This window comes from Rhincodon typus, chromosome 9, assembly GCF_021869965.1.
Source record: "Rhincodon typus isolate 14 chromosome 9, sRhiTyp1.1, whole genome shotgun sequence".
Classification (NCBI taxonomy): Eukaryota; Metazoa; Chordata; class Chondrichthyes; order Orectolobiformes; family Rhincodontidae; genus Rhincodon; species Rhincodon typus.
In genome coordinates this window covers 32,539,227-32,566,070 of record NC_063340.1, presented here as the reverse complement: position 1 = coordinate 32,566,070, position 26,844 = coordinate 32,539,227, and the positions used below count along the sequence as shown (strand labels likewise).

General features: G+C 42.0%; 1 protein-coding gene across 6 annotated transcripts in view; it reads left to right on the top strand.

Annotated features, from left to right (window-relative positions):
- LOC109927188 (synaptojanin-2-like) overlaps positions 1-26,844 on the top strand; it is a 182,334-nt gene that overhangs the window by 101,653 nt on the left and 53,837 nt on the right. For 3 of the 6 annotated variants that reach the window (XM_048601190.1, XM_048601186.1, XM_048601188.1), the window contains 7 exons: positions 265-417; positions 4,258-4,411; positions 4,615-4,809; positions 11,304-11,388; positions 11,840-11,980; positions 13,849-14,041; positions 21,881-22,039. In XM_048601190.1, the coding sequence (XP_048457147.1) occupies positions 265-417; positions 4,258-4,411; positions 4,615-4,809; positions 11,304-11,388; positions 11,840-11,980; positions 13,849-14,041; positions 21,881-22,039 (1,080 nt within the window). The remainder of the gene's footprint in view (positions 1-264; positions 418-4,257; positions 4,412-4,614; positions 4,810-11,303; positions 11,389-11,839; positions 11,981-13,848; positions 14,042-21,880; positions 22,040-26,844) is intronic. The other 3 variants (XM_048601187.1, XM_048601191.1, XM_048601189.1) reach the window with 2 other exon arrangements.

Below are 26,844 nucleotides of genomic sequence, written 5' to 3'. Positions count from 1 at the left end.
CGAGGAATCCCGGGTTCAAGTCCCATCTATTCTCAAAGTGTGTAATAACATCTCTAAACAGATTGGTCAGAAAATGTCTAAAAATAATAATAATGATGAATGACTGTTCTCAGCTGGAAAATAGTTTGTGTCGTATGGTGACTTTAAAAAAAAGTTTAAAGGTGAGGGCCGTATAAATAATTTAACTAACATTTCTTGGCTACATGAAATAAAACCATTGATGTTGTTTCATTGTTTTGGAATCATATTCTTTGCTCTTCATAGGTTTTGTACAGCCAGCTAGAGAGCTTGGGAGTGGCTGTTAAGAAGACAGTAGTAGAGCGTTTTGTGGAATTTTACAAGACAATGTGGTCATTGAATGGACATAGTTTAAGCAAGATCTTCACAGGAAGTCGTGCAAAAGAGGGAAAAATGAAGGTAAAAGAAACAGCGTGCACTTGAAGTGTGAACACCACTTGAATATATCCAAATAGATGGCAATGGCATGGGATCTTGCTTTGTCCAGTTCTTGCACTGATCTTTGAGTTCTATGAAAAACGGGCCTTCAATGGAATGACAACTAACTTCCTACCCCTTGCATGTTCCCAATGTGTTGATATGTTTTCTATATTTAAATCTGTAGCTGCATATAAGAATTTCTTTATGCATCTTTTAAATGGGGTCATTTGGGTTTATCCTGTGCTCAAATTCACATTTGAAGTTAAATATGATTTGCAAATGTTGTCCAATTACACCATAATCCTGAGTATGCTAAGAATTATGTTGACAGCAAATTCAAGACTGTCAATCTGGCTGTGCAGATTGAACTTGGGAAGACATTAACAAATATATAGTTGTTTTCATTATATCTTGGGCTAGGAGCAAGAATAAGTAGCCAGAAATCCTACCTTGGCTCAGTATCCAATGATCCTGGTTGCAAAATGTTCACATTTATAAAGGTCAGAAGTCACACAACACCACGTTATAGTCCAACAGGTTTAGTTGAAATCACAAGCTTTCAGAGTGTTGCTCTTTCATCAGGTGAAGTGAAGAGAAGCACACAGGCACAGAATTTGTAGGCGGAGAAATCAAAAGATCATAAAATTTTTTTTCTTTATTCATTCACGGGATGAGGGCATCACTGGCTAGGCAGCATTTATTGCCCATCCCTAATTGCCCAGAAGGCAGTTGAGAGTCTGGTGTTACATAGTAGGACAGACCAGGTAAGGATGGCAGTTTCCTTCCCTAAAGGACATTAGTGAACCAGATGGGTTCTTCCAACAAACGACAATGGATTTTGGAGTAGATTTGTAGCTCGGGTTGTGGGTGTTGAGGTTGCTGAAGTTGGTTGGCTGGCTGGCGAACATCTGCGAAACAAGAAACCAGCTCGGCGAGCCAACCAACTTCAAAAGACAATGGATTCATGGTCTTATTAGACTCTTAATTCCAGATATATATTGAATTCAAATTCCACCATCTGCTGTGGCAGGATTTGAAACTGGGTCCCTGGAATGATATCTGTCTCTCTGGATTAACAGTCTATTGATGATGCCACTAGGCCATCGCCTCCCCTAGTGACAGAAAATTGGTGTGAGTGGAGTGTCAACTGGCTAAATAACAAGTCTCTGCAGGTGATCAAAAGTGTCAGATGGTGTGAGTAAAGTTGTAACAGCTGAATAGCAAGTGAAGGGATGACTTATGATCTGATTGATTTGAGGCAGAGAGATGATTACCAAAAATTGAAAATAGGATGGTGCTGGAGACCAACCAAATGGCTGGAATAACATGATAGATATATGATGAGTAATCCTAACAAGTAATCCTAAAATATATTAACTAATTAAGGTAGAGGATCATAACTGGTTATCAAGGTGATGGTGTCAAAACTGGACAGTAAGGAAGATTTTACAAATACAAAACAGTATGGTGGGGTTACATGTAGTGTGACATGAACCCAAGATCATGATTGAGGCCATTTTCATGGGTATGGGACTTGGCTATCAGTTTTTCCTCAGCGATTCTGTGTTGTTGTATATCTCGAAGGCCGCCTTGGAGGACACATACCCGAAGATTGGAGGCTGAATGTCTTTGACCGCTGAAGTATTCCCTGACTGGGAGGCAACATTATTGTCTGGCGATTGTTGCGTGGCATCTGCATGGTCTCACTAATATATCATGCTTCTGGGCATCCTTGTGTGCAACGTATAAGGTAGACAACATTGGCTGAGTATCTGCCGTATACATGGTGGGTGGTGTTCCCGCATGTGACGGCAGTATCCATTTCGATGATCTGGCATGTCTTACAGATGTTGCTGTGGCAGGTTTGTGCAGGGTTGTGGTCGATGTTGTCCTGAAGGTTGGGTAGTTTGCTGCAAACGATGGTCTGTTTAAGGTTTGGTGGTTGTTTGAAGGTGAGAAATGGAAGTGTAGGGATGACCTTGGCAAGGTGTTTGTCGTCATCAATGACATGTTGAAGGTGGCGAAGAACATGGCGTAGTTTCTCCACTCTGGGGAATTACTGAACAATGAAGCATACTGTCCTGTGCCTGTCTTCTGAGGAGGTTGTTGTGATTTTTCACTGTGGCACGTTGGAACTGGCAACTGATGAGTTGAGCATCATATTCCATTTTTATGAGGGCGACTTTCAGCATCTTTAGATGTCCATTGTGTTCCTTCTCGTTTGAGCACATCCTGTGTATACGTAGGGCTTGTCTGTAAGGGATGGCTTCTTTAACATTGTGATGGTGGAAGCTAGACCAGTGCAGCGTCATTAAGTTACCCATGGGCTTGCAGTAGAGTGAGGTGATTAAGTGCCTGTCCTTGATGGAGATGCATGTGTCCAAGACTGAGTGATTCTGAAGAGTAGTCCATGATAAGTCTGATGTAGGATGAAACTTGTTGATATTGTTGCGTAGTCCTTTCAGTGATTTCTTGCCATAAGTCCAAATGAAGACAATGTTGTCAATGTATCTGGTGTATAGCGTTGGTCCTGTGCAGCAAAGAAGTCTTGCTTGAACTTGTGTATGAAAATGTTGGCATATTGGGGTGCAGATTTTGTCCCTATGGCTGTTCATTGTGTCTAGTAGAAGAACTGGTTGTTAAAGGTGAAGACGTTGTGGTCGAGGATGAGACCACAGCAACCTCTGCAAGACCTTCCAGATCATCATCATGGATACTGCCATCACATGTGGGAACACCACCCACCATGTACATGGCAGATACTCATGTGACTCGGCCAATGTTGTCTACCTCCTATACTGCAGGCAAGGATGCCCCAAGGCATGGTATGTTGGCGAAACCATGCAGACACTACAACAATGGATGAATGGACACTGCGCAACAATCGCCAGATAGGAATGTTCCCTCCCAATCGGAGTACACTTCAGCTGTCAAGGACATTCAGCTTCCGATCTTCAAGTAAGCGTCCTCCAAGGCAGCCTTCGAGATGATAGATACACAACAAGGAAGAATCGCCAAGCAGAAACTGATAACCAAATCTTATTGACTGCACTGATTTGAACACCTGTACATTCATTTTTATTTCATATAATATTTCCAATGTCCAGAATCTCAGAGTGGTAGACAGGCTGCCAGACCTGCTGATGATCTCCAGCACACTGTTTTTGGTTCAGATCTCCAGCATCTGTGCTTCTTTGTTTTATTTAATTATGGCTTATAGCAATACAGGATATATAATAAAATTGATTGTGATGAGTTATAAGGGGCTAGATAATGTGAACTGAGTCGGATTGACTAGGAAAAAAGGAGGGCAAGTATAACCTTAGTGACTTTCCTGACCTGGTAAGATTATAGAACTGCTTGCGGCACTGAATCCGTGTCCTCAGGATCACGCTCCTGATTCTGATCTTCTCTGGAATTTCCAGACAGACCTTAGTGATGGTGGCACCAGACTTCATTTTGCCACTGTTAGGGCAGCACTGCTCTCCTGCTCTTTACTGCCCACAGCAGTGTGTACAGAGACACATTAGATAATCTGAGAAGAAAGTCATTTGCTGGAAAGGGGGAAATCCCTATTCCAATATTGCATAGATTTTTCTGCATTAACTTGAGCAGGCAGGCAAAAAACTTTTCTCAATCAAAGATGATGTCTCCAATTGTGCAACAAATATTTGTGATAAGATCCCATGAGTTTTAGATTGAGCTAAGGAACTATAACCTGACTCAAGCTGCCACTTTACTAGCTGGAAAATGTGAACATTGAATTAAAATGGGACTGTTCCTATAAACTCTATTAATGAAGTACTTGTTTTTGTTAAGGTAAAAGATGGAGCACGTTCTGTATCCAGAACAGTCCAGGCCAATTTCTTTGGAGCCAAACAAGAAGCTATTGACTTGCTCCTCATGGGGGATTTTTATAGTGAAGATTACGCAGATAAGGCAAGGGTGCTGATGGACAGCAGTGCACTTTTCAGTAAGTAGACATATTCATGACTCCCTCATCACAATGTTTCCTACAGTAATTTTTCCAGACCAGGACTTTTTAAAACTGTTAAATTTCTGCTTTATTTATAAGTCTTGCCTTCTCTTCTGGTTTTTTCACTCATGGTGGCATACTGTGTTCTTTAAACCAATGTATAACATGAAATGGTAAATTCTAATTGTTCCATTGTCCAGCAGCACCTCCTGGGATTTTGGAAGCTATGTGTGAACGACAGATAAAATACACTAATGTCAAGAGCACTCGCATCAGCATTGGCACATGGAACGTAAATGGTGGTAAACAGTTCAGAAGCAACATGCTGAATACTGCCGAACTCAGTAGCTGGTTACTTGATGCTTTCAAAGAGAATGAAACATCCAAACTCCCAGGTAAGCTGTGGAACTTAACTTTTCATGCTTAGCTGAATATATTGTTATTCTGAACTCTTCATCCATCCTTCATCCACAGAATGGATGATGCATTTCATTTAAATTGTCAGGTATAAATACTCTGTAAACTACTTAATATACTGGAATAATGGTTGTATTGTGAAATTTCAGCGAGTGCATTGAGATACAGAGAAAATCCGCATAACCTAGGATATTGCTGGCACAGAATCATGTGCTGAAATACCACAAAGACCTGAACAGCAAATCAGAATAACTTTATCACTAGAATATTAACTAGAACGAAAAGGGATTTAAGACGCTGATAATGAGTTCTTTTCTGAGTGGTCATGAATCTCTGGATCTCTCTTCCATAGAAAGCTGTGGCGGTGAGGTCATTGAATATTTTTAATGCAGAGGTAGATAGATTTTTGACTAGCAAAGCAGCCAGTGGTTATGGTTGGGGCAGGAGTGTGGAATTTGTGCCGCAGTCAGATCAGCCATGATTTTATTGAATGTTCAAATAGGCTGCAGAAGTGAAATGACTGCTCCTGCTCCTAAATGTTAGATTATTAGCATGGGGGGTAATGCTACAACATATTGAGCTCCAGTGCATTTTTAAATGAAGCGATAAGGTTTCAGCAGCACGTCTCTGTTGGTGAGTTCCTATTTTATACCATTTTAGAGAGATAAGGGCTACCTTCAATATCACCATAATAATTGGAGGGAAAAAGTGAAGTCACCCTGCTGCTGCATTTTATTTTAACAATGTCCCATCAGCAGGTTGAAAAAATATCAGATGTTGGAAATATGAATTTATGGATTAGGAGAAGTAGCCCATTTGACTCTTTCTGTGAACGAATAAGGTCATGGGTAAGAGCAAATTACTGCAGACACTGGAACCTGAACAGAAAACAAAAATGTTGGTAATCACAGCAGGTCAGGCAGCATCCATGGAGAGAAAGCAAGTTAACGTTTTGAGTCGAGATGACTGTTAATTAGAGCTCTGATGAAGAGTCATCTAGAAAGAGTCATCTAGACTCGAAACGTTAACTTGCTTTCTCTCCATGGATGCTGCCTGACCCACTGTGATCTCCAGCATTTTTTGTTTTAAGGCCATGGGTAATCTGTTTGTATTCACATTGCATATTTCCATCTATTGCTAATAACCTTTGATTCCCCCACCTAACAAGAATCTATCCGTGTCCATCTTAAAATATTCAGTGACCCTGCCTCCACTGCTTTGAGGCAGAGACTGCAAGTCACACAAATCTCCGGGGGGGGGGGGGGGTTTGAAAAAAATCCCCCATCTCTAATCCTAAAATGACACCTAATTTTAAAATGTGTCCCTAATTCTGAGCTGATCCACAACGGTACACAGCCTTTCAACATCCACCTTGTCAAGATCATTGAGGACCTGATAAACTTCAATCAAATCACTTTCTGTCTTTTTTAAATTCTGGTGAAAGCAAATCCAGCCTATTCAATCTTTCATCAAAAGAATACCTGTTCAGTTCAAGTATCACTCCAGTAAACCTCTTGTGGATTGCCTTCAACATTTATAGCTTTCTTTAAATAAGGAGACCAAAATTGTGCACACTCATCTCACAAAGGGTGGTGCGCATACAGAACAAGCTGCTACAGGAGTTGGTGGAGGCGGGTAGAATTACAGCATTTAAAAGGCATCTGGATGGGTAAATGAATAGGAATGATTTAGAGGAATATGGGGCATTTGCTGGCAAACGGAACTAAATTTATTTAGGATATCTGGTTGGCATGGACAAGTTGGACTGAAGGGTCTGTTTCTGTGCTGTATAACTCTGACGCTATGTGTTCTCTCCACTGCACTATATCCTGAAGCATTAACATCCTTGATCTTATATTCAATTTCTTTTGTATTAAAGGACAGCGTTCCATCAGCCACCTTAATCACTTGCTGTACTTGTTCACTAACTTTTTGTGACTCATGTCTCAGAAACCTAGATCCCTCGGCTCCTTAGAGCTTGACAGTCATTCACCATTCAGATAATAATCTGCTTTTCTATTCTTCCTGCCAAAGTGAGCAACTTCTCATTTTCTCACATTATACTCCATCTGCCAGATTTTTGCTCACTCATTCAACCTGTCATGTCATGACATATTTTCCTACCTATCTTCTCATTGCCTGCAAACTTACCCACCTTCTCTTCAACGCCCTCATCAAATTCACTGATCTAAATTGTAAAATACTGAGGGAACAGCAGAGACTTCTGTGAGCCACCACTTATCGCATCCTGTCAATCTGGAAAAGATTATCTAAACTCTACTTTCTGCTAGCCAACCAGCCAATCTTCTCTGTGCTAGTATGTTTCTCCTCATAATTTATACAACAAACTTTTATGTGAGATCTTCTCAAAACCCTTCTGTAATTACAAGTTACAGTAGATCAACGGGATTCCCTTTATTCACAGCACATTACTCTTTCAAAGAATTAAAATAAATTGGTTAAACAGGGTTTCCCTTTCGTGAAACTATGCTGATTCTTGCCAATTATCTTGAAGTTTTCCAAGTGCCCAGTTATAACCTCCTCCTTAATGATTGATTCCTATACCTTCCACATAACAGACATGAAGTTAAGTGACTTACAGTTCCTGTTTCGAACTTCCTTCCTTAAATAGAGCGAATATGTTTGTTACTGAACAGGATCTAAGACATTTTGGAAAATTAATAGCATCACATCTTTTACCTCTTACTAGCAACTGCTTTTAAGACTCTAGGATAAGACATCAGGACTTGGAGACTTACCAACCTGAAGCTCCATCAGTTTACTCCGTACTATTGCTGTAGTAATTATAATATTACCAAGTTCCTCTCTTCCTTCAGCCTCCTGATTTACAGGTATTACTGGAATGTTTTTGTAATTAAACATTACTAAAAGGAGAGTAGAAATTGTCTTGTACTGATCAGAACAAGACTGCAAGAAACAAATTTGTGTTTTGTATAGCATGAGAGAGGGTGCTGATTGGTTGGTCAGTCATTGGTATGGAGATGCAGCAAGACACTTAAATCAATCTTAGTTCTCAGACCAGGCAGGCAGATATTGATTGCTCGGGATATTGCCATGGGGATGCAGCAGAGTTTGGCTGTCTTCGCGACCATCCAAATTTCTTTTGCCAACTTAAAACTGTCCTAAGTATTGATACATGTAGCTTCTAGCGTGTGCAAATCCATCACACCGTGAGACTGATTGATGATCTTTAATTTTGTTTCGACTGTAATTCTTAGCGCAGTGCAGATCATTTAATTATGGTTTCCAATAGTAGAAATTAGCGTGTGTACATTACTGAGGCTTGTAAACATGGGCTGGTTAGAATAAAGAACAATACAGCACAGGAACAGGCCCTTTGGCCCTCCAAGCCTGCGCCGACGCATTTTGTTTCTGTACTAAAATTGTCTTCACTTCCAGGATCCGTATCCCTCTATTCCCTTCCTATTCATGTACTTTTCCAGGTGTTTCTTGAATGCTGCTATTGTGTCTGCTTCCACCACCTCTGGAAGTGTACTCCAGGCACTCACCACCCATTATGTGAAAAACTTGCCTCTCACAACTCTTTTAAACTTCTTCCCCTGCACCTTGAACCTAAGTCCCCTAGTAATTGACTCCTCCACCCTGGTAAAAAGCCTCATACTTACCACCCTATACATGCCATTCACAATCTTATTAATTTCTATCAGGTCGCCCCTCAACCTCCTGCGTTCCGGTGAAAACAAACCCAGCCTATCCAACCTTTCTTCATAGCTAAAAGCCCGCATACCAGGTAACATCCTGGTAAACCTTTTCTGTACCTTCTCTAAAACATTCACATCTTTCTGGTAGTGTGGTGACCAGAATCGTACACAATATTCCAAGTGTGGCCTAACTGAAGTTCTATAAAGCTTCAGTATGACTTGTCTATCCATGTACTCAATGCCCCTTCTAATGAAGGCAAGCATGCCATAGGCCTTTTTTACTACCTTATCAACCTGCTCTGAAATCTTCAATGATCTGTGGATAGCATACCCAGATCCCACTGTATCTCAATACCGCTAAGGGTTCTGCCATTCACTGTACAATTTCCACCTGTACTTAACCTTCTAAAATACATCAACTAACATTTGTCCAGTCTAAACTCCATCTACCACTTTTCTGCCCATGCCTCCAACTGATCTATATCCTGCTGTATCCTCTGACAATCCTCCTCACTATCTGCAACTCCATCAATCTTTGTATCATCCGCAAACTTGCTAATTAGACTAGCCGCATTTTCCTCCCAAATTATTTATGTAGACCACGAATAGCCGAGGTCCAGCAGTGATCCCTGTGCAACACAACTAGTCACAACCCTCCATTCTGAAAAGCATTCTTCCACCGCCACCCTGTGTCTCCTATGACTAAGTCAGTTCTGTATCCATCTTGCCAGCTCACCTTGATACCATGTGACTTCACTTTTTTTTAACCTGTCTGCCATGAGGGATCTTGTCAAAGGCTTTGCTGAAGTCCATGTTGACAACATCAACCACTTTTCACTCATCAATCAAGTTAGTGAGGCACAACCTCCCCTGCACAAAACCATGCTGCCTGTCGCGAATAAGTCCATTTGCTTCTAAATGCATATAGATCTTGGCCCTACGAAACTTCTCCAATAATTTCCCTACCACTGATGTAAAGCTCAGGGGCCTGTAATTTCCTGGATTATCCCTGCTACCCTTCTTAAACAATGAGACAACATTGGCTGTTCTCCAGTTCACTGGGACCTCACCTGTAGCCAAAAAGGATACAAAGGTGTCTGTCGATGCTCCAGCAATTTGTTCCCTTACCTATGTCAATATTCTGGAATAGATCCCATCACAATCCAGGGCCTCAGCTACCTTAATACATTTTAAGACACACAACACCTCTTCCTTTTTAATAGCAACTTAGCTTAGAAATTTGACACTCCCTCCCCCGAGGTCATCCTCCACCAGTTCCTTCTCTTTAGGACCTCATCTACCTCCTCTGGTTCCACACACAGATTCTGTCCTTTGTCCTTGAGTGGGCCATGCCTTTCCCTGTCTACCCTCTTGCTTTTTATCAATGTATAAAAAACCTTGGGATTCTCTTTAATCCTGTTTGCTAACAACTTTTCATGACCCCTTTTAGCCTTTCTAATTCCTTGTTTAATTTCTTTTCTGGTTTTCTTGTGTATTTCAAGGGCTTCATCCATGCCCATCCGCCTAGACCTTACATATGCTTCCTTTTTCGTTTTCTTTTTGACCAAGGTCATAAACATCCCTGGTCATCCAAGATTCACGTAAGTTGCCATACCTATCCTTCATTCTCACAGAACGTGCCGCTCCTCAACTCTTAACAACTGCCATTTGAAATATCCCACATATCAAGTATGGATTTACCCTTAAACAGCCGCCTTCAATCAACCTTCTCCAGTTCCTGCCTAATTGTTGTAGTTCATCTTTCCCCAGTTTAATACCTTCACCGAGGACTACTGTTATTCCTATCCATAAGCATCTTAAAACTCTGTGTTATGGTCACTACTTCCAAAATGCTCCCCCACTGAAACTTCACTCACCTAGCCAGACTCCTTTCCCAAAACTAGGTCCAGTATAACCCCTCCCCTTGTTGGACTGTTTACATATTGTGTCAAGAAACCCTCCTGAATGGTCCTTACAAATTCTTCCCCATCCAAGCCCCTAGCATGAAGTGAGTCCCAGTCAATATAGGGAAAGTTAAAATACCCACCACCACAACCCTGCTATTTTTACATATTTCCCAAATCTCTCTACGCATTCTCTCCTCTATCTCCTGCTGGCTGTTGGGAGGCCTATTGTATACCCCAGCACTGTGAATTCACCTTTTCCTATTCCTGAGTTCTACCCATATTACCTCGATGCACGAGTCCTCTGATGTATCCTCTCTCAGTACAGCTGTGAGGTACTCCATTACCAGTAATGCAACTCCCCCACCCCTTTTACATCCTCTTCTATCACACCCAAAACATCTAAATCCTGGGATATCCAGCTGCCAGTCCTGTCCCTCTTTCGGCCAAGTCATGGTCATGCTTGATCATGAATGTCATGTTGCTAGGTGTGTATGTTCAACAAGACATAGTGTTTGATATGATTCACCACTCATTGGCTGCGTCATTGAATTTTTTCAATACTGGGTTAAATAGATTATGGGATTATGCAGGGCAAACTGGAAAGTGGAATTGAAACCACAATCACATCAGACTGATCTTAATGAATTGTGGAGCAGGCTTGAAGGGGTGAATGACCTACTCTCGCTCCAAAGTCCTATGTTCCTTTGTAATCAAATCAAGAAGCAGGAAGATGGCAAGCTTCCCACCCATCCCCTGCCTGATTAAAAGTTCTCCCACCACCAATCCAGGTTGAGGACATAAATTCCTCCCAACATGTGATTACAATTATTACTGTAATTCTGCACCATCTATTAAACTTTGATTTTTTTCATCATTGCATAGATAATGAGAACTGCCCACCAGATATCTTTGCTATTGGATTTCAAGAAATGGTGGAACTTAATGCAGGGAACATTGTAAATGCTAGGTGAGCAACTCTCCCCTCTTATTTTGGTTTCAGTTGACCATATTTAAATGGCTTGTTTGATGTTATGTGATTCTAAGTGGGTGATTAATGTTTTCTTTGTTGCCCTCTTGGTAACATATTTGATGTCAGTCATAATTATTTGAATTGGGACTAATTAAAAGGCACAACATTTACTTCATTGCCATCCTAATTCAAGATTTATGAATGTATTCAATATGCTAATAGTGACCATACTATCAGTGCTAATCTATCTCAATTTACTGATGGAAAATTAATAAAAATCCTAATGCTGGAAATCTAAAATTAAAACATCCACTATGAATATTTTATGTCAAATTAGATTTTTACACAGTTTTCCATTTATCTTAATACCTTAGATATTACTGGCTGATCCAGCAAGTTCTTTAATATGTTTAATAAATCACTTACAAACTTATTTTTTACATTTCAGCACAACTAACAAGAAAATGTGGGCAGAACAGCTTCAGAAGGCAATATCTAGAACGCATAAGTACATCCTGCTGTCTTCAGGACAACTTGTTGGTGTCTGTCTGTATATCTTTGTCCGACTCCATCATGTACCCCACATTAGGTTAGGAACTCGTACTAATCACTAAATTTGATTTTGATCAATTGTTGTTAAAAACACATTTGGTCCAATAAATGTCCTGTGGTAATGAAGTCTACCATCCTTATCCAATCTTACCTACATGTGACCCCAGACCAAGAGCAATGTGATTGACTTTTAACCACCCCCTGAAAGGTCCAGTAATCCACTCACTTCAAAGGCATGTAGGAATGGGAAACAAACACTGGCCTTACCAGTAGTGCCCACATTCCATGAAAGAATTTAAAAACAATCTTGGGCTCATAATCTTCTCTGACGACCTTATCCATTGATGAAGTTGGGTAGAGGTCCCTCCACTAGCTTCTGAATATTCTGGCTGAAAGATGAGGACAAAGAACAAAGAAAATTTCAGCACAGGATCAGGCCCTTCGGCCCTCCAAGCCTGCACCGATCCAGATCCTCTATCTAAATCTGTGACCTATTTTCCAAGGATCTGTATCCCTATGCTCCCTGCCCATTCACCTATCTAGACAGATACATCTTAAATGACGCTACCGTGCCCGCCTCTACCGCCTCCACTGGCAACGCGTTCTAGTCACCCACCACCCTCTACGTAAAGAACTTTCCACGCGTATCTCCCTTAAACTTTACCCCTCTCACCTTGAAATTGTGACCCCTAGTAATTGAGTCCCCCACTCTGGGGAAAATGCTTCTTGCTATCCACCCTGTCTATACCTCTCATGATTTTGTAGACCTCAATCAGGTCCCCCCTCAACCTCCGTCTTTCTAATGTAAATAATCCTAATCTACTCAACCTCTCTTCATAGCTAGCGCCCTCCATACCAGGCAACATCCTGGTGAACCTCCTCTGCACCCTCTCCAAAGCATCCACATCCTTTTGGTAATGTGGCAACCAGAACTGTACACAGTATTCCAAATGTGGCCGAACCAAAGTCCTATACAACTGTAACATGACTTGTCAACTCTTGTACTCAATACCCTGTCTGTTGAATGAAAGTATGCCATATGCCTTCTTGACCACTCTATCGACCTGCGTTGCCACCTTCAGGGTACAATGGGCCTGAACACCCAGATCTCTCTGTGCATCAATTTTCCCCAGGGCTTTTCCATTTACCGTATAGTTCGCTCTTGAATTGGATCTTCCAAAATGCATCACCTCACATTTGCCTGGATTGAACTCCATCTGCCATTTCTCTGCCCAACTCTCCAATCTATTGATATTCTGCTGCATTCTCCGACAGTCCCCTTCACTATCTGCTACTCCACCAATCTTAGTGTCATCTGCAAACTTGCTAATCAGACCATCTATACCTTCCTCCAGATCATTTATGTACATCACAAACAACAGTGGTCCCAACACAGATCCCTGTGGAACACCACTGGCCACAGTTCTCCATTTTGAGGAACTCCCTTCCACTACAACCCTCTGTCTCCTGTTGCCCAGTAACACCTGGGCTAGTACACCCTGGACCCCATGCGACTTCACTTTCTCTGTCAGCCTACCATGGGGACCCTTATCAAACGCCTTACTGAAGTCCAGGCAGTCAAGAGGGCAGTCAATTGGTAAATTCGAGGGCAGTCAATTGGTAAATTCGAGGGCAGTCAATTGGTAAATTCGAGGGCAGTCAATTGGTAAATTCGAGGGCAGTCAATTGGTAAATTCAAGAGTAAGATCAATAAATTTCTGGGCATCAGGAGCACTGAGAGATGGAGATACTGAAGGAAAATGGAGTTAATTTTTAAAAAGTTTTGCTGTGATCTTATCAAGTAGCCAGGCTTGCTCCAGTTTCTTCTGGTCGTAATAAATAAAACAAGTGGGGAAATGGGAAATAAAATGTAAAGAACAGACCTGTTTCATGTTTCTTTTGCAGAGAGGTTGCTGTGGATAGGGTGAAGACTGGGATGGGAGGAAAGGCTGGGAACAAAGGAGCAGTGGCAGTTCGGCTGCAGTTTTACAGCAGCACACTCTGCTTCATATGTGCCCATCTGACAGCTGGACAATCACAAGTGAAAGAAAGAAATGAAGATTATAGAGAAATCATGCAGAAACTCAGCTTCCCAATGGTATTTATTCTTTCTGCACAGTTACATTTTAGTCACTTAACATTCTGTTTACCTCTGGAACCAGATTTAAATCTCGCCCAAGAATTAAGATGATGGATTCTCCGTTGATTTTGTTTAGATTTTCTGTTTTCTGCCTGTGAATCGTATATAAATGAGTTTAGTTTATTCCAGCATGGTTTCATTGCTCATTGCACAAAACTGTTCATCAACTAGCACTGAAAGGCTATTTTAATCAGGATTTTGAGCATAGAAATTGATAATATCCTAAGGGTACATCAAAACAGAGTAAGAAAACAACCAAAAGTTAGGAGAAGACTTTAATATCATGGCCATTACTAGTTTGATTAAATTTATTAGAAATAAGGCATGATGGATGAGTATTGATATGAAAAATATAACGGCAGATCAAGCATCAGAACATGAATGGAAAAAGTTAGGTGAGAAAAATGCTGCATTTTGAAGTGAAATCAAAAATGTATATGCAAGGGTAAGAATTGGAAATGAAGATGATACAAGGAAATGATAACTTGTGTTAATTCAGCAACAATAACCTATAAAGAGGCTTCACATTAAGAAGGTGGGGACGATGGAGACGATGGAGGCTGTGGACAGATTTGACGATGCGCTATTTTAAAATTTGTTGTGGCCGTTGTGTAATGTCAACATTTATTATCCATTTTTAATTGTCCTTCAGAAGATGGTAATGAGTCAACTTTTTAAAACCACTGTAATCTGTATGGGAAGATTCCCATGCAGTGCTGTTAGGTAAGGAATTTATAGGACTTGGACCCAGCAACAGTGAGAGAGAAGTGATAATAGTCATAGAGCGCGGAAACAGATTCTTCGGTCCAACCAGTCCGTGCCGAACATAATCCCAAACTGAGCTATTCCCACCTGCCTGCTCCTGTCCCATTTCCCTCCAAACCGTTCCTATTCATATATCCATCCAAATGTCTTTTAAACCTTGTAATTGTACCTGCATCGACCACTTCATCAGAAAGTCCATTCCACACGTGAACCACCCTCTGTGTAAAAAATTTGTCTTGTGTCTTTTTTAAATCAATCTCACTTCATCTTAAAAATGTGTCCCCTAGCCTTGAAATTTCCAATCTTAGGGAAAAGACAACTATCATCAACTCTATCTCTACCTCTCATTATTTTGTAAACTTCCATCAGGTCACCTCTCAATCCCCTATGCTCCAGTAAGAAAAGTCCCAGTCTACGCAGCTTTTCCTTATAACTCAAACCCTCTATACCTGGCAACATCCTGATAAATCGCTTCTGATCCTTTCCAGCTTGATAATAGGCATGGTGGCTCAGTGGTTAGCACTGCTGCCTCACAGTGCAAGGGACCTGGGTTCAATTCTGCCCTCGGGCAACTGTCTGTGTGGAGTTTGCCCGTCCTCTGCGTGGGTTTCTTCCGGGTGCTCTGGTTTCCTCCCACAGTCCAAAGATGTGCAGGCTAGGTGGATTGGCCATGCTAAATTGCCTGTAGTGTTCAGGGATGTGTAGATTAGGTGGGTTTATTGGGGGATGGATCTGAGTGGGAGCTGTGAGGACTTGTTGGGCTGAAGGGCCTGTTTCCACACTGCAGCCTCAACATCCCATACTCCTATGCTCAAAGGACTGAGCAACGAAGGCAAGTGTGCCGAATGCCTTTTTAACAATCCTGTCTATATGTAATCATAGAATCCCTACATTGTGGAAAACAGGCCCTTCAGCCCAACAAGTCCGCACCCACCCAAACCCATCCCCCTCTAATCTACACATCCTTGAACAAAACGGGCAATTTAGCATGATCAATCCACCTAGCCTGCACATCTTTGGACTGTGGGAGGAAACCGGAGCACCCAGAGGAAACCCCACGCAGACACAGGGAGAATGTGTAAACTCCACACAGACAGTCGCCCGAGGGTGGTATTGAACCCTGGTCCCTGGCGCTGTGAGGCAGCAGTGCTAGCCACTGTGCCGCCCCCAATGTGATGTGATTAAAACTTTAAAGAACTATGTACCTGCACACCTCGGTCCCTCTGTTCTATAACACTATCCAAGGCCCTACTATTAATTGCATAAACCCTACCCTTGTTTGTTGTACCAAAATGCAATACCTAGCATTTATCCAGATTGAACTCCATGTGCCATTTTTCAACCCATTGACCCATTTGGTCAATATCCCTTTGTAATCTTAAAGAACCTCCTTCACTGTCTACTATGCCAACAATTCTGGTGTCATCTGCAAACTTACTAACCATACCTTCTATATTCTAATCCAAATCATTTATTTAAATGACAAAAAAAAGGACCTAGAACCGATCCCTGTGGAACACGGCTGGTCACGCCTCCAGTCCGAAAAGCAGCCCCCCACTATTATTCTCTGTTTCTTGCCATTAAGCCAATTATTTATCCAATTGACAAGCTAACCCTGAATTCCATGTGACCTAACTTTACAAATTCGTCTACCATGCGAACTATGTCAAAGGCTTTACTAAAATCCAAATAAAAAACATCTACTGCTCTGCCATCATCAACCTTTTTGGTAACTTCCTCAAAAAACTCCGTCAAGTTTGTGAGACACAAACCATGAACAAAACCATGCTGAATATCTCTAATCAGTACTTTTTGCCTCTCTAAATGTCCATAAATCCTATCTTTTATAATCACCACCAACAAGTTATCCACAACCAAAGTCAGACTCACAGGTCCACAGTTCCCAGTTTCTCCTTACCATCTTTCTTAAACAAAGGTATAGTATTAGCCACCCTCCAGTCATCAGTCATCATCCGTAGTTATAGATAATGCAAATATTTCTGCAAGGTGTCTAATAATTCCCTCCCTTACTTCCCACAACATTCTGAGATACATTAGATCAGATCCCAGAGATTTATCCACATTTTATATTCTCTAAGACCTCCCAAACTTCCACTTCTGTAATGTGAACTGTTTTTAAAACACCAAAGTTTATTTCTCTGTATTCTCTAGACTCCATTTTTCTCCACAGAGAAAACTGACACGAAATATTCATTTAGTATCTCTCCCATCTCCTGGGGTTCAACGCAAAGATGACCTCCTTGATCTTTAAGAGGCCCAACCCTCTCTCTAGTTACCCTCTTGCTCTTAATGTATTTGTAGAATTGCTTTGGATTATCCTTAACCTTATCTGCCAGTGCTGCCTTATATCCCCTGTTTGCCTTCCTGATTTTTCTCTTAAGAATGCCCCTACACTGTCTATATTGATTTAAGAGATTCAGTTGAGCCAAGTTGCCTACATCTAACAAAAGATTCTCTTTTCTTCTTGACTAGAACCTCAGTATTTTTATTCATCCATTGTTCCTTAATTTTACCAGCCTTACCCTTCACTCTAACAGGAGCAAAATGCGTCTGAACTCTTGTCATCTTGAATGCCTCCCACTTGTGAGATATCTTTTTACCTGTGGGGATCGTGTGTAAAGAGCCTTGGAGGTGGTTGTGCTCCTGTGGGCTTGCTGCCCTTCTAGGTGATTGAGGCAATGGGTTGGGAGGCGCTGTTGAAAATGACTCGGACTTGCTACAGTGGAATAAAGGCACCAAGATTCAGTTACAAGATTAGATAACTAAAGCTTGTGCATTCTCCTTGGAGCAAAGGAAATTGAGGGAGATTTGACAGAGATGGGCAAGATTAGGACAAGTTTATGTAAGGTAGGCACAGAAAACTATGTATTAGCTGATGAAGCAAGTATTAGGAGACAGATTTAGGATTTTAAGTAAAGAGATGTAAGGAGAGTATGAGGAGGAGCTTTTTTATTCAGTGAGTGAGAACGAAATAGAATTTACAGTATTAACAAAAGCAATGAATAATTTCAAAAGGATATTGGGTGGGCACTTGAAAGAAAGAAATTAAATGGCCTTGAGCAGGGAAGTGGACTGACTGGACTGCTTTGTGGTGAGCCAGGATATACTCCGTTAGTTGAAGGCTGACCGCTGTGCTCTAAGTAATTCGATGACTCTAGGTGTAGTCTTTTTGAGTCTGTTCTGCCATTTGGTGAGATTTTGGCTAATCTGACCTGACACCACATACCTGCCTGTATGCCATATCATTTGATATATTTGACTAAAAAATTAATAATTCTCAGTTTTCAGATTAGTCGTTGATCCAGCAGTAACTGGTGCTGTCAGAAAAATATTGCAAACTTCTACCACCCTTCAGTAATTTTTTGATTTGCTCTGTCTAGAACCTTGTCTGATTGGCCTAACTGTAGTGTTTTGACTATGACCTAAGTCTTGTCCACATTAACTAGTGGGAAGAGAATCTCCTCCCAATTTTTCTTATCCATTCTCTTAATATTTTCGAAAATTCGATCAAATCATCTTATAATCTCCTACAGTCCAAGGAATACAAAACTAATTCGTGCAAAACAAAATCAAAATAAAAATAATTATTATGCTAGAAATCTGAAGAAAGTATTGCTGGAAATAATCAGTGGCTTAGACAATGTCTGTGGCGAAGAAAACGGAATTATCTTGCAGACTGATGAACTTTTATCTCTTCTTGTAATTTAAGCTTTGAAGTTCAAATTGCATTCTGGTGCATCTACACTTCACTGTCTCCAAGGCCGCCATAATCCTTCCAAAGACGTGGTGCCTGGAACTGCTCGTACTGTTTGACATGTAATCTAACAAGAGCTTTGCACAGTCGAAGCATGATGTCTATCTGTTTGTATTTAGTCCTCTACATAAAATGGCCAGAATTCAATCAGTGCATTTTATTAATTTCTGTTCTGTTCATTTTAATGATATCTGTACCTGATAAGTGTCGATGCCAGAAAGAAATGTGAATACAGTAAATGGCAACCTGCAGCATGAGAATGTCTGCAACAATCCTAAAGCACATGCTCATTTCATCAGCTTCAAGTGAAATGCATCAGCTCCCTTGGAATTCCAGTTCCAGTGATTCCCTCACATGGCAATAGATGACAGACTAGCGCATTTTGCAAATATTGCCTGCTCCAGCTTGGAACAAACATGAAACATATCAGTTTATTGCCATGGTCAATATCAGACGCTTTATTTTATAGTCACACATGGGATGTGGGTGTTGCTAGCTGAACCACCATTTATTGCCCATCCCTGGTTGCCCTTGAGAAGGTGGTGACAAACTGACTTCTTGAACTGCTGTCGCCCAATGCACTATAGGCGGATCCACAGTGTCGTTAGAGAGAGAATTTCAGGATTTTGACTTGACCAGGTTGAAAAAGTCAGGATGATGAGGGACTTATAGGGGAATTTGCATGTGGAAGTATTCCCATATATCTGCTGTCCTTGTCCTTCTATATGGAAGTGGTCATGAAATTGGAAGATGCTGTCTCAGGATCTTTGGCAAATTTTTGCAGAGCATATTGTAGATAGTACACATTGCTGCTATTAAGTATTAGTGGTGGAGGGAGTGGATGTTTTAGATGTGTTGCTAATCAAGCAGGCTGCTTTGTCCTGGATGGTGTCAAGCTTCTTGAGTGTTGTTGGAGCGGTACCCATCCAGGCAAGTAGAGGGTATTCCATCACACTCCTGACTTGTGCCTTGTAGTTTATGGACAGGTTTTGGGGAGGCTGAAATTGAGTTACTTGATGCAGTATTCCTAGTCTCTGGCCTGCTCTTGTAGCCACTGTATTTATATTGCAAGTCCATTTGAGTTTCTGGTCAGTGGTAACTCATAAGATGTTGATAGTGTGGGATTCAGTGAAGATAATGCCATTGAATCTTAAGAGCCAGTGGGTAGATTGTCTCTTATTGGAGATTGTCATTGCCTGGCATTTTGTGTAGTATGAATATTGTTTGCCACTTTTCAGCCCAAGCCTGGATGTTGTCCAGGTTTTTTGCATTTGAATAAAGACTTCCTCAGTGGCTGAGGGTAATAAATAGTGCTGAACATCGTGCAATTATCAGTGAACATCCCCTACTTCTGACCTTATGATGGAGGGAAGGTCATTCATGAAACACTGGAAAATGATTTGGTGTAGAACACTACCCTGAAGAATTCCTGCAGACATGTCCTGGAATTGGGATGACAGACCTTCAGCAACCACAACTATCTTCCTATGTGCTAGGCACAATTCCAACCAACAGAATGTTTGTTTGTCCCCTGTTTCCCATTGATTTGAGTTTAGCTATGGTCCTTGATGTTGCATGCAGTCAAATGCAGCCTTGATGCCAAGGGCTATCATTTTGACCTCCCCTCTAGAATTCAGCTTTTATCTGTGTTTGGACAAAGGCTGTAATGTGATCAGAAACTGAATAGCCCTAGTGGAACCCAGTCTGGTCATCAGTGAACCATTGCTGAGCCAATGCTGCTTATTGGCACTGTTGATGATACTTTTCATCACTTTGATGATAACTGAGAGTGGATTGTAGTAATTGGTAGGGTTTGATCTGTCCTTTTTTATGTATAGGATATACCTGGGCAATTCTCTACATTGTTGGCTCTATCCCAGTGTTATAGTTGTACTGGAAGAGCTTCGCTAAGGGTGCGGCGTGTTCTGGAAAACAAATATTCAATACTATTGCTGGAATGTTGTCAGGACCTTTGCAATATCCAGTGCCTCCAACCATTTCTTGATATTATGTGTAGTGAATCGAATTGGCTCAAGGCTGACAACTATGCTGTTGGGGACTTCTGGAGAAGGCTGGAGAAGCCACTTAGCATTTCTGGCTGAAAATTGCTGCAAATGCTTCAGTGTTATCTTTTGCACTGATGTGCTGGGCTCTTCTATCATTAGTGAGGATATTTGTGGAGCTGCCTCTTCCAGCAAGTTGATTAATAGTATACCACCATTCATGACCGGATGTGGCAGGATTGCAGAGCATGGATCGAATCTGTTGGTTGTGGAATTGTTTAGTTCAGCTATCACTTGTTACTTTTGCTGTTTGGCATGGAAGTAGTTTTGTAGCTTCACCAGGTTGACACCTCATTTTTAAGGTATGCCTGGTATTGCTGCTGATGTGCCCTCCTGCACTCTTCATTGAACCAGGATTGATCACCTGGTTTGATGGTGACAGTAATGGTAGAATGGGGGATATACAGGGCAATTAGATTGTGTTGGAGTGTGATTCTGCTACTGCTGATGACCCATAGCACCTCATGAACGCCCGGTCTTGATTTGCTTGATCTGGTTGAAGTCTGTCCCATTTAACATGATGATAATGTCTCACAACACAATGGAGGGTGTTCTTCATGTGGAGGCGAGTTTTCGTCTCCATGTGGAACGTACAGTATCTTACTGATACTGTCATGGACAGATGCATCTCTGACAGATTGATTAGGATGAGGTTAAGTATGTGTTTCCCTCTGGTTTGTTCCCTCACTAGCTGCCCTAGTCTTAGTCTACCAGCTATGTCATTTAGGACCTGACCAGCTTGATCTGTGTAGTGACGCTGCTGAGCCACTCCTGGTGGAGAACACTGAAGTCTGCTAACTGAAGTACATTCTGCACCCTTGCCACCACCCTCCGTGCTTTCTCCAAGTGTTGTTCAACATGAAGGACTACTGATTCATCAGTCAAGATAGGATGGTACATGGTTATCAGCAGGAAGTTTCCTTGCCCACGTTTGACCTGTTACATTGACCCTAGACCCCATGAAGTCTCTCAATGTTAAGGCTCAGAGGCTTTCAAGAAAGAGTTCATAAATGTTGCTAGTTTGATTTGCTCTTGAATCCGTCCTCTCACTGAAGACATGCAAAGATACGTTAATTCTCAAGCCTTCTGTTCCTTTCAATTGAGTGGCATCCTATTAGACTAGCAAATACTTAGAAAATCTCGATCCTATTTCAATTTGGTTGCTTGATATTTGCTGTTGATTTATTGTGACAGGGAAGGAATGTTTTCTGCCATGACTTAGTATACTGGTGTGGCGATTCAAACTTCCGCCTTGACCTTCCACATGAAGAAGTCCTTCATCACATTAAGGGACAGGACTGGAAAACTCTTCAGGCCCATGACCAGCTGCAGCATCAGAAGACTGAGAATAAAGTGAGTGCAAAAAATAATGAGAAGTAAGAAAAAATAATTTATTTTCATAGGACAGTATTTTTATCCTTTGTACCGGTCATTGCTTCATAGACAAAAACAGAAATTGCTGAGAAAGCTCAGCAAGTCTGGCAGCATTTGTAGAGGGAAATCAGAGTTAACATTTTGGGTCAAATGACCCTTCCTCAACAGCTTCTCGTTAGTAGTGGTTAGTATCCCCACCTATCGCACGGGAGACCAGGGTTCAATTCCTCGACGGGGATTGTGTGCTATATCTGAGCTTGGCAATGCAGCTGTAAGGACATGTTCTTTAGCAACACAATGGCTCAGTGGTTAGCACTGCTGCTTCACAACACCAGGAACCCAAGTTTGATTCCAGCCTTGAGTGATTGCCTGACTGGGAGTTTGTACATTCTCCCTGTGTCTGTAGGTTTCCTCCAGTTGCTCCACAGTCCAAAGATATGCAAGTTAGGTGGATTAGCCATGCCAAATGCCCTGTAGTGTCCAGGGCTGAGCAGGTTAGGTGGATTGGCCTTGTTAAATGTGAGGATACGGGGACAGGTTGAAGGCCTGGGTCTGGGTGGGATGTTTTTCAGAGGAATGGTGCAGATTCGATGGGCTGAACTGCTTCTTTCTGCATTGTAGGGGTTCTATGATCTTGGGGGCGGCTCAGTGGTTAGTACTGCTGCCTCACTGTGTCAGGAACCCGGGTTCAATTCCAGCCTCGGGCAACTGTCTGTGGAGTTTGCACATTCTCCCCATGTCTGCGTGGGGTTCCTCCGGATACTCTGGTTTCCTCCCACAGTCCAAAGGTATGCAGCTTAGGTGGATTGGCTGAGCCAAATTGCCCACTGTGTCCAGGGATGTGCAGGATAGGTAGATTAGCTGTGGTAAGTGCAGGGTTAGGGAATGGGATGCTCTTTGATTGGCTGAATGGCCTCTATCTGCACTGTAGGGATTTTATCAAACAGCAGGGTATGTTATTCCTCCTTGATTTATAATGATAATCTAGTAAAATGTATTTTTAGCTTTATACAAAAAAAGGTCTCTGCCCCAATGTCCAATTTTATGTTATAAGGTTGAGTACATTATCAAGAGTTATTTGCAAAGTAAAAACCGAAAGGACTGTGGATGCTGTAAATCAGAAACAAAAACAGAAGCTGCTGGAAAAGCTCAGCAGGTCTGGCAGCATCTGTGAAGAGAAACCAGGTAACATTTTGGGTCCGGTAACCCTTCCTCAGAATTTCTGTGTGGAGTTTGCACGTTCTCCCTGTGTCTGTGGACCTCCCACAGTCCAAAGATGTGCAGGTTAGATGGATTGGCATTGCCCATAGCCTTTAGGGTGGGAAGTGCAGGGATAGGGAAGAGGTGGGTCTGAATGGGATGGTCTTCAGAGAGTCAGTGTGACTCGATAGGCCGAGTGGCCTGCTTCAAGCTATAGGAATTCTATGATAGGATTTTTTCTTCTCGATTTTGTATTTCCAAGCTGTGCAGTGATGCACATGATGTGGTGTCAAGTTGATAATTTATGGGGGCAATGCAACAAATGAAATATGGAGATTCCAGAAGGTATTAACATGAATTCACAAAAGGCAAGGCAATCACACAGATTCGGGTTCTCTGTAATTGTGGCTTGGTGTAATCAGGAGCATTTCAGGAAGGCACCTGCTGAAATCAAGTGATACAAAGGTGTCTGAAAGAATGAGTAGTAAGAACGTTAGACCCAAGTTTGGATTCAGCACAGAAGCAGCTTAATGATGTAACTACTTTTCTATGGTCTGTCCATTGTTAATACCAAGTGTCAGCATGCTCTTTCACATGCTTCATGATGAGACCCATAAGGCAAGTTTGCAATGGGTATAGACATGGCCTTGGATTGGTTTGTTCAATTCTTGGGGGAAGTGACGGTGATATGGAAGCCAGCCAAAGGATTCATTATATATAAACAAGGAACAAGAGTTCGCCCTTCAAGACCGCTCTGCCATTCAATAAAAGATTTGATTTTAACCTCAATTCTACATTCCCATAATTTATCATTCCTTTAGTGATTATGAATCTATCTATCTCAGCCTGAAAAATATTTAAAGATTCTGCATTCACTTTGTTTTGAGGAAGGGAATTCCAAATGCACTTATCTCTGAGAAAAAGAATGTTCCCTCATCTCTGTCTAATATGGACGACCACCAGTTCTAGATTCTCCCACAAGTGGAAATATCCTTTTGACCTGGTAGATTCCCCTCTAACTCTTCTAAGTCACCTCTGACTCTTCTAAACTCTACAGGATACAAGCCTAGTCTGTCTAGCCTTTCCTCATAAGGCAGTCTGCTCATTCCAGTTATTAGTCTAGTAAACCTTCTCTGAACTGCTTCTAATGCATTAACATTCTTCTGTAAGTATGGTGAGATCAGTACTGTACTGGTACTTTAGATGCAATCTCGCCAGTGTCACATACAACTGAAGCATGATCTCCTTACTCTTGAATTCAATTCCCCCACAATAAAACAAAATATTCTGTTAGCTTTTCTGATTACTTGCTGCATCTGCATACTATCCTTCTATAGTTCTTACTCTAGGACACACTGTTCTCTCTGCATCTCAGAGCTCTGCAGCATTTACCTTGGATGATATATTTCTTTTTTATTCTTTCTGCCAAAATGGACAATTTCACACTTTCTACATTATACTCCATTTGCCAGATCTCTGCTAACTCATTTAACTAATCTATGTCCTTTTGTAGCCTCCGTATGTTTTCTTTACTCACTTCTCTGCTTATCTTCATGTCATCAGTACAACCTGTCTTCCCATTGCTGAATAGTCCTGCTTAGTCACCCCAGGACCCATAACATTGGAGTGGAAGAAAGTCAACCTTAATCCCAAGTGACTGCCCAGTAAGAAGATTGTTCAATATCAATCTCCTCCTTCGCTTTAATTTTTCTGCCTTCAGAAGATGCTTAATGAACATTTTTTTTTGTAAATGTGTGCACCTCCAATCCTTTCAGCTGTGCAGTACCATGCAGGACCTGCTAAGATTCTGTAGGTGCTTGCTGATGAGTGTGGAAAAACCCCAGAGACGTCACTGGGAATATGAAATGTAGTTTTGATACACTGATTTTGTTTAATCAACACACCTGGCTGGTCATGTGGCTTTCATTATAATGTTTATGCATTTCACTTGCGTGGCTGTTTAGAATCCCGACAGTGTGGAAACAGGCCATTCGGCCCAACAAATCCACACCACCCCTCTGAAGAACATCCCATCCAGACCCATTCCCCTACCCCTGCATTTTCCCATGTCTAACTCCACCAAACCTAAACATCCCTGGGCACTATAGCATGACCAATCCACCTAAGTCTTCACATCTTTGGGCTGTGGGAGGAAACCCACACAGACACGGGGAGAATGTTCAAACTCCAAACAGACAGTTGCCCGTGGGTGGAATTGAACCCGGGTCCCTGGTCCTGTGAGGCAGCAGTGCTAACCACTGAGCCACCATGCCACCATAAGATTTGAACCTGTGCGGAGTACCCCAATGGAATTCGAATCCATCGCCTTAACCACTCGGCCACGACTGCAAGGGCTACTTGTTGGATGAATTGAGAAATCCACTGCCTACTAAAGACCAAGCATGCGGCATTTAAGTCAGACAACACAGACCTATACAAGAAATCCAGATATGACCTCCGCAAAGCCATTAGAGATGCCAAGAGGCAGTACCAGACCAAGCTGGAGGCCCAAACTAACCATTCGGACACCTGCTGCCTATGGCAAGTCCTACACAACATTACAGGATACCAAATGAATCAGAACAAAACAGCGGACAAAATCACATCCCTCCCTGATGCGATCAGTACTTTCTATGCTCAGTTTGAGCAGAATGCCAGTGGCACAGTGTTACCTGCCATGACAGCCCTTGGACTGTTCCCTCTTACTGCTGCAGATGTCAAATTGGTCTTCCTCAGAGTAAATCCAAGGAAAGTGACGGGCCCAGATGAAGTCCCTGGCCATGTACTTAGATCCTTCCAGCCTAGTATTTGGGGCAGCACGGTGGCTCAGTGGTTAGCACTGCTGCCTCACAGCTCCAGGGACCCGGGTTTAATTCTCAGCCTTGGGCGACTGTCTGTGTGGAGTTTGCACATTCTCCCCGTGTCTGCGTGGGTTTCCTCCCACAGTCCAAAGATGTGCAGGTTAGGTGGATTGGCTGTGCTAAATTGCCCATAGGGATGTATAGATTAGGTGGGTTATAGGGGGATGGGTCTGGGTGGGATGCTCTCAGGTTCAGTGTGGACTTGTTGGGCTGAAGGGCCTGTTTCCACACTGTAGGGATTCTATGATTCTAGCTGGCAGAGGTATTCACAGACATCTTTAATCTCTCCTTGCTACAATCTGAAGTCCTCACCTGCTTCAAGAAGACCACCATCATCCCAACACCAAAGAAAACACATGCAACATGCCTCAATGACTACCGCCACATGGCTCTGACCTCCATAATCATGAAGTGCTTTGAGAGGCTGGACATGGCTTACATCAACTCTAGCCTCTCAGCCTGACTTGATCCCTTGCAGTTTGCCTATCAGCAAACAGGTCCACAGCGGATGCCATTTCCCTAACCCACACACTCATCATTGGAACATCTGGATAACAAGGACACCTATGTCAGGCTCCTCCTCATTGACTACAGCTCTGCCTTCAATAGCATAATCCTTATCAGACTAATCTCAAGATCTGAGATGTAGATCTTGGCTCCGCCCTCTGCAACTGGATCTTTACTTCCTGACTCACGGACCACAATCAGTGAAGATAGACAAAG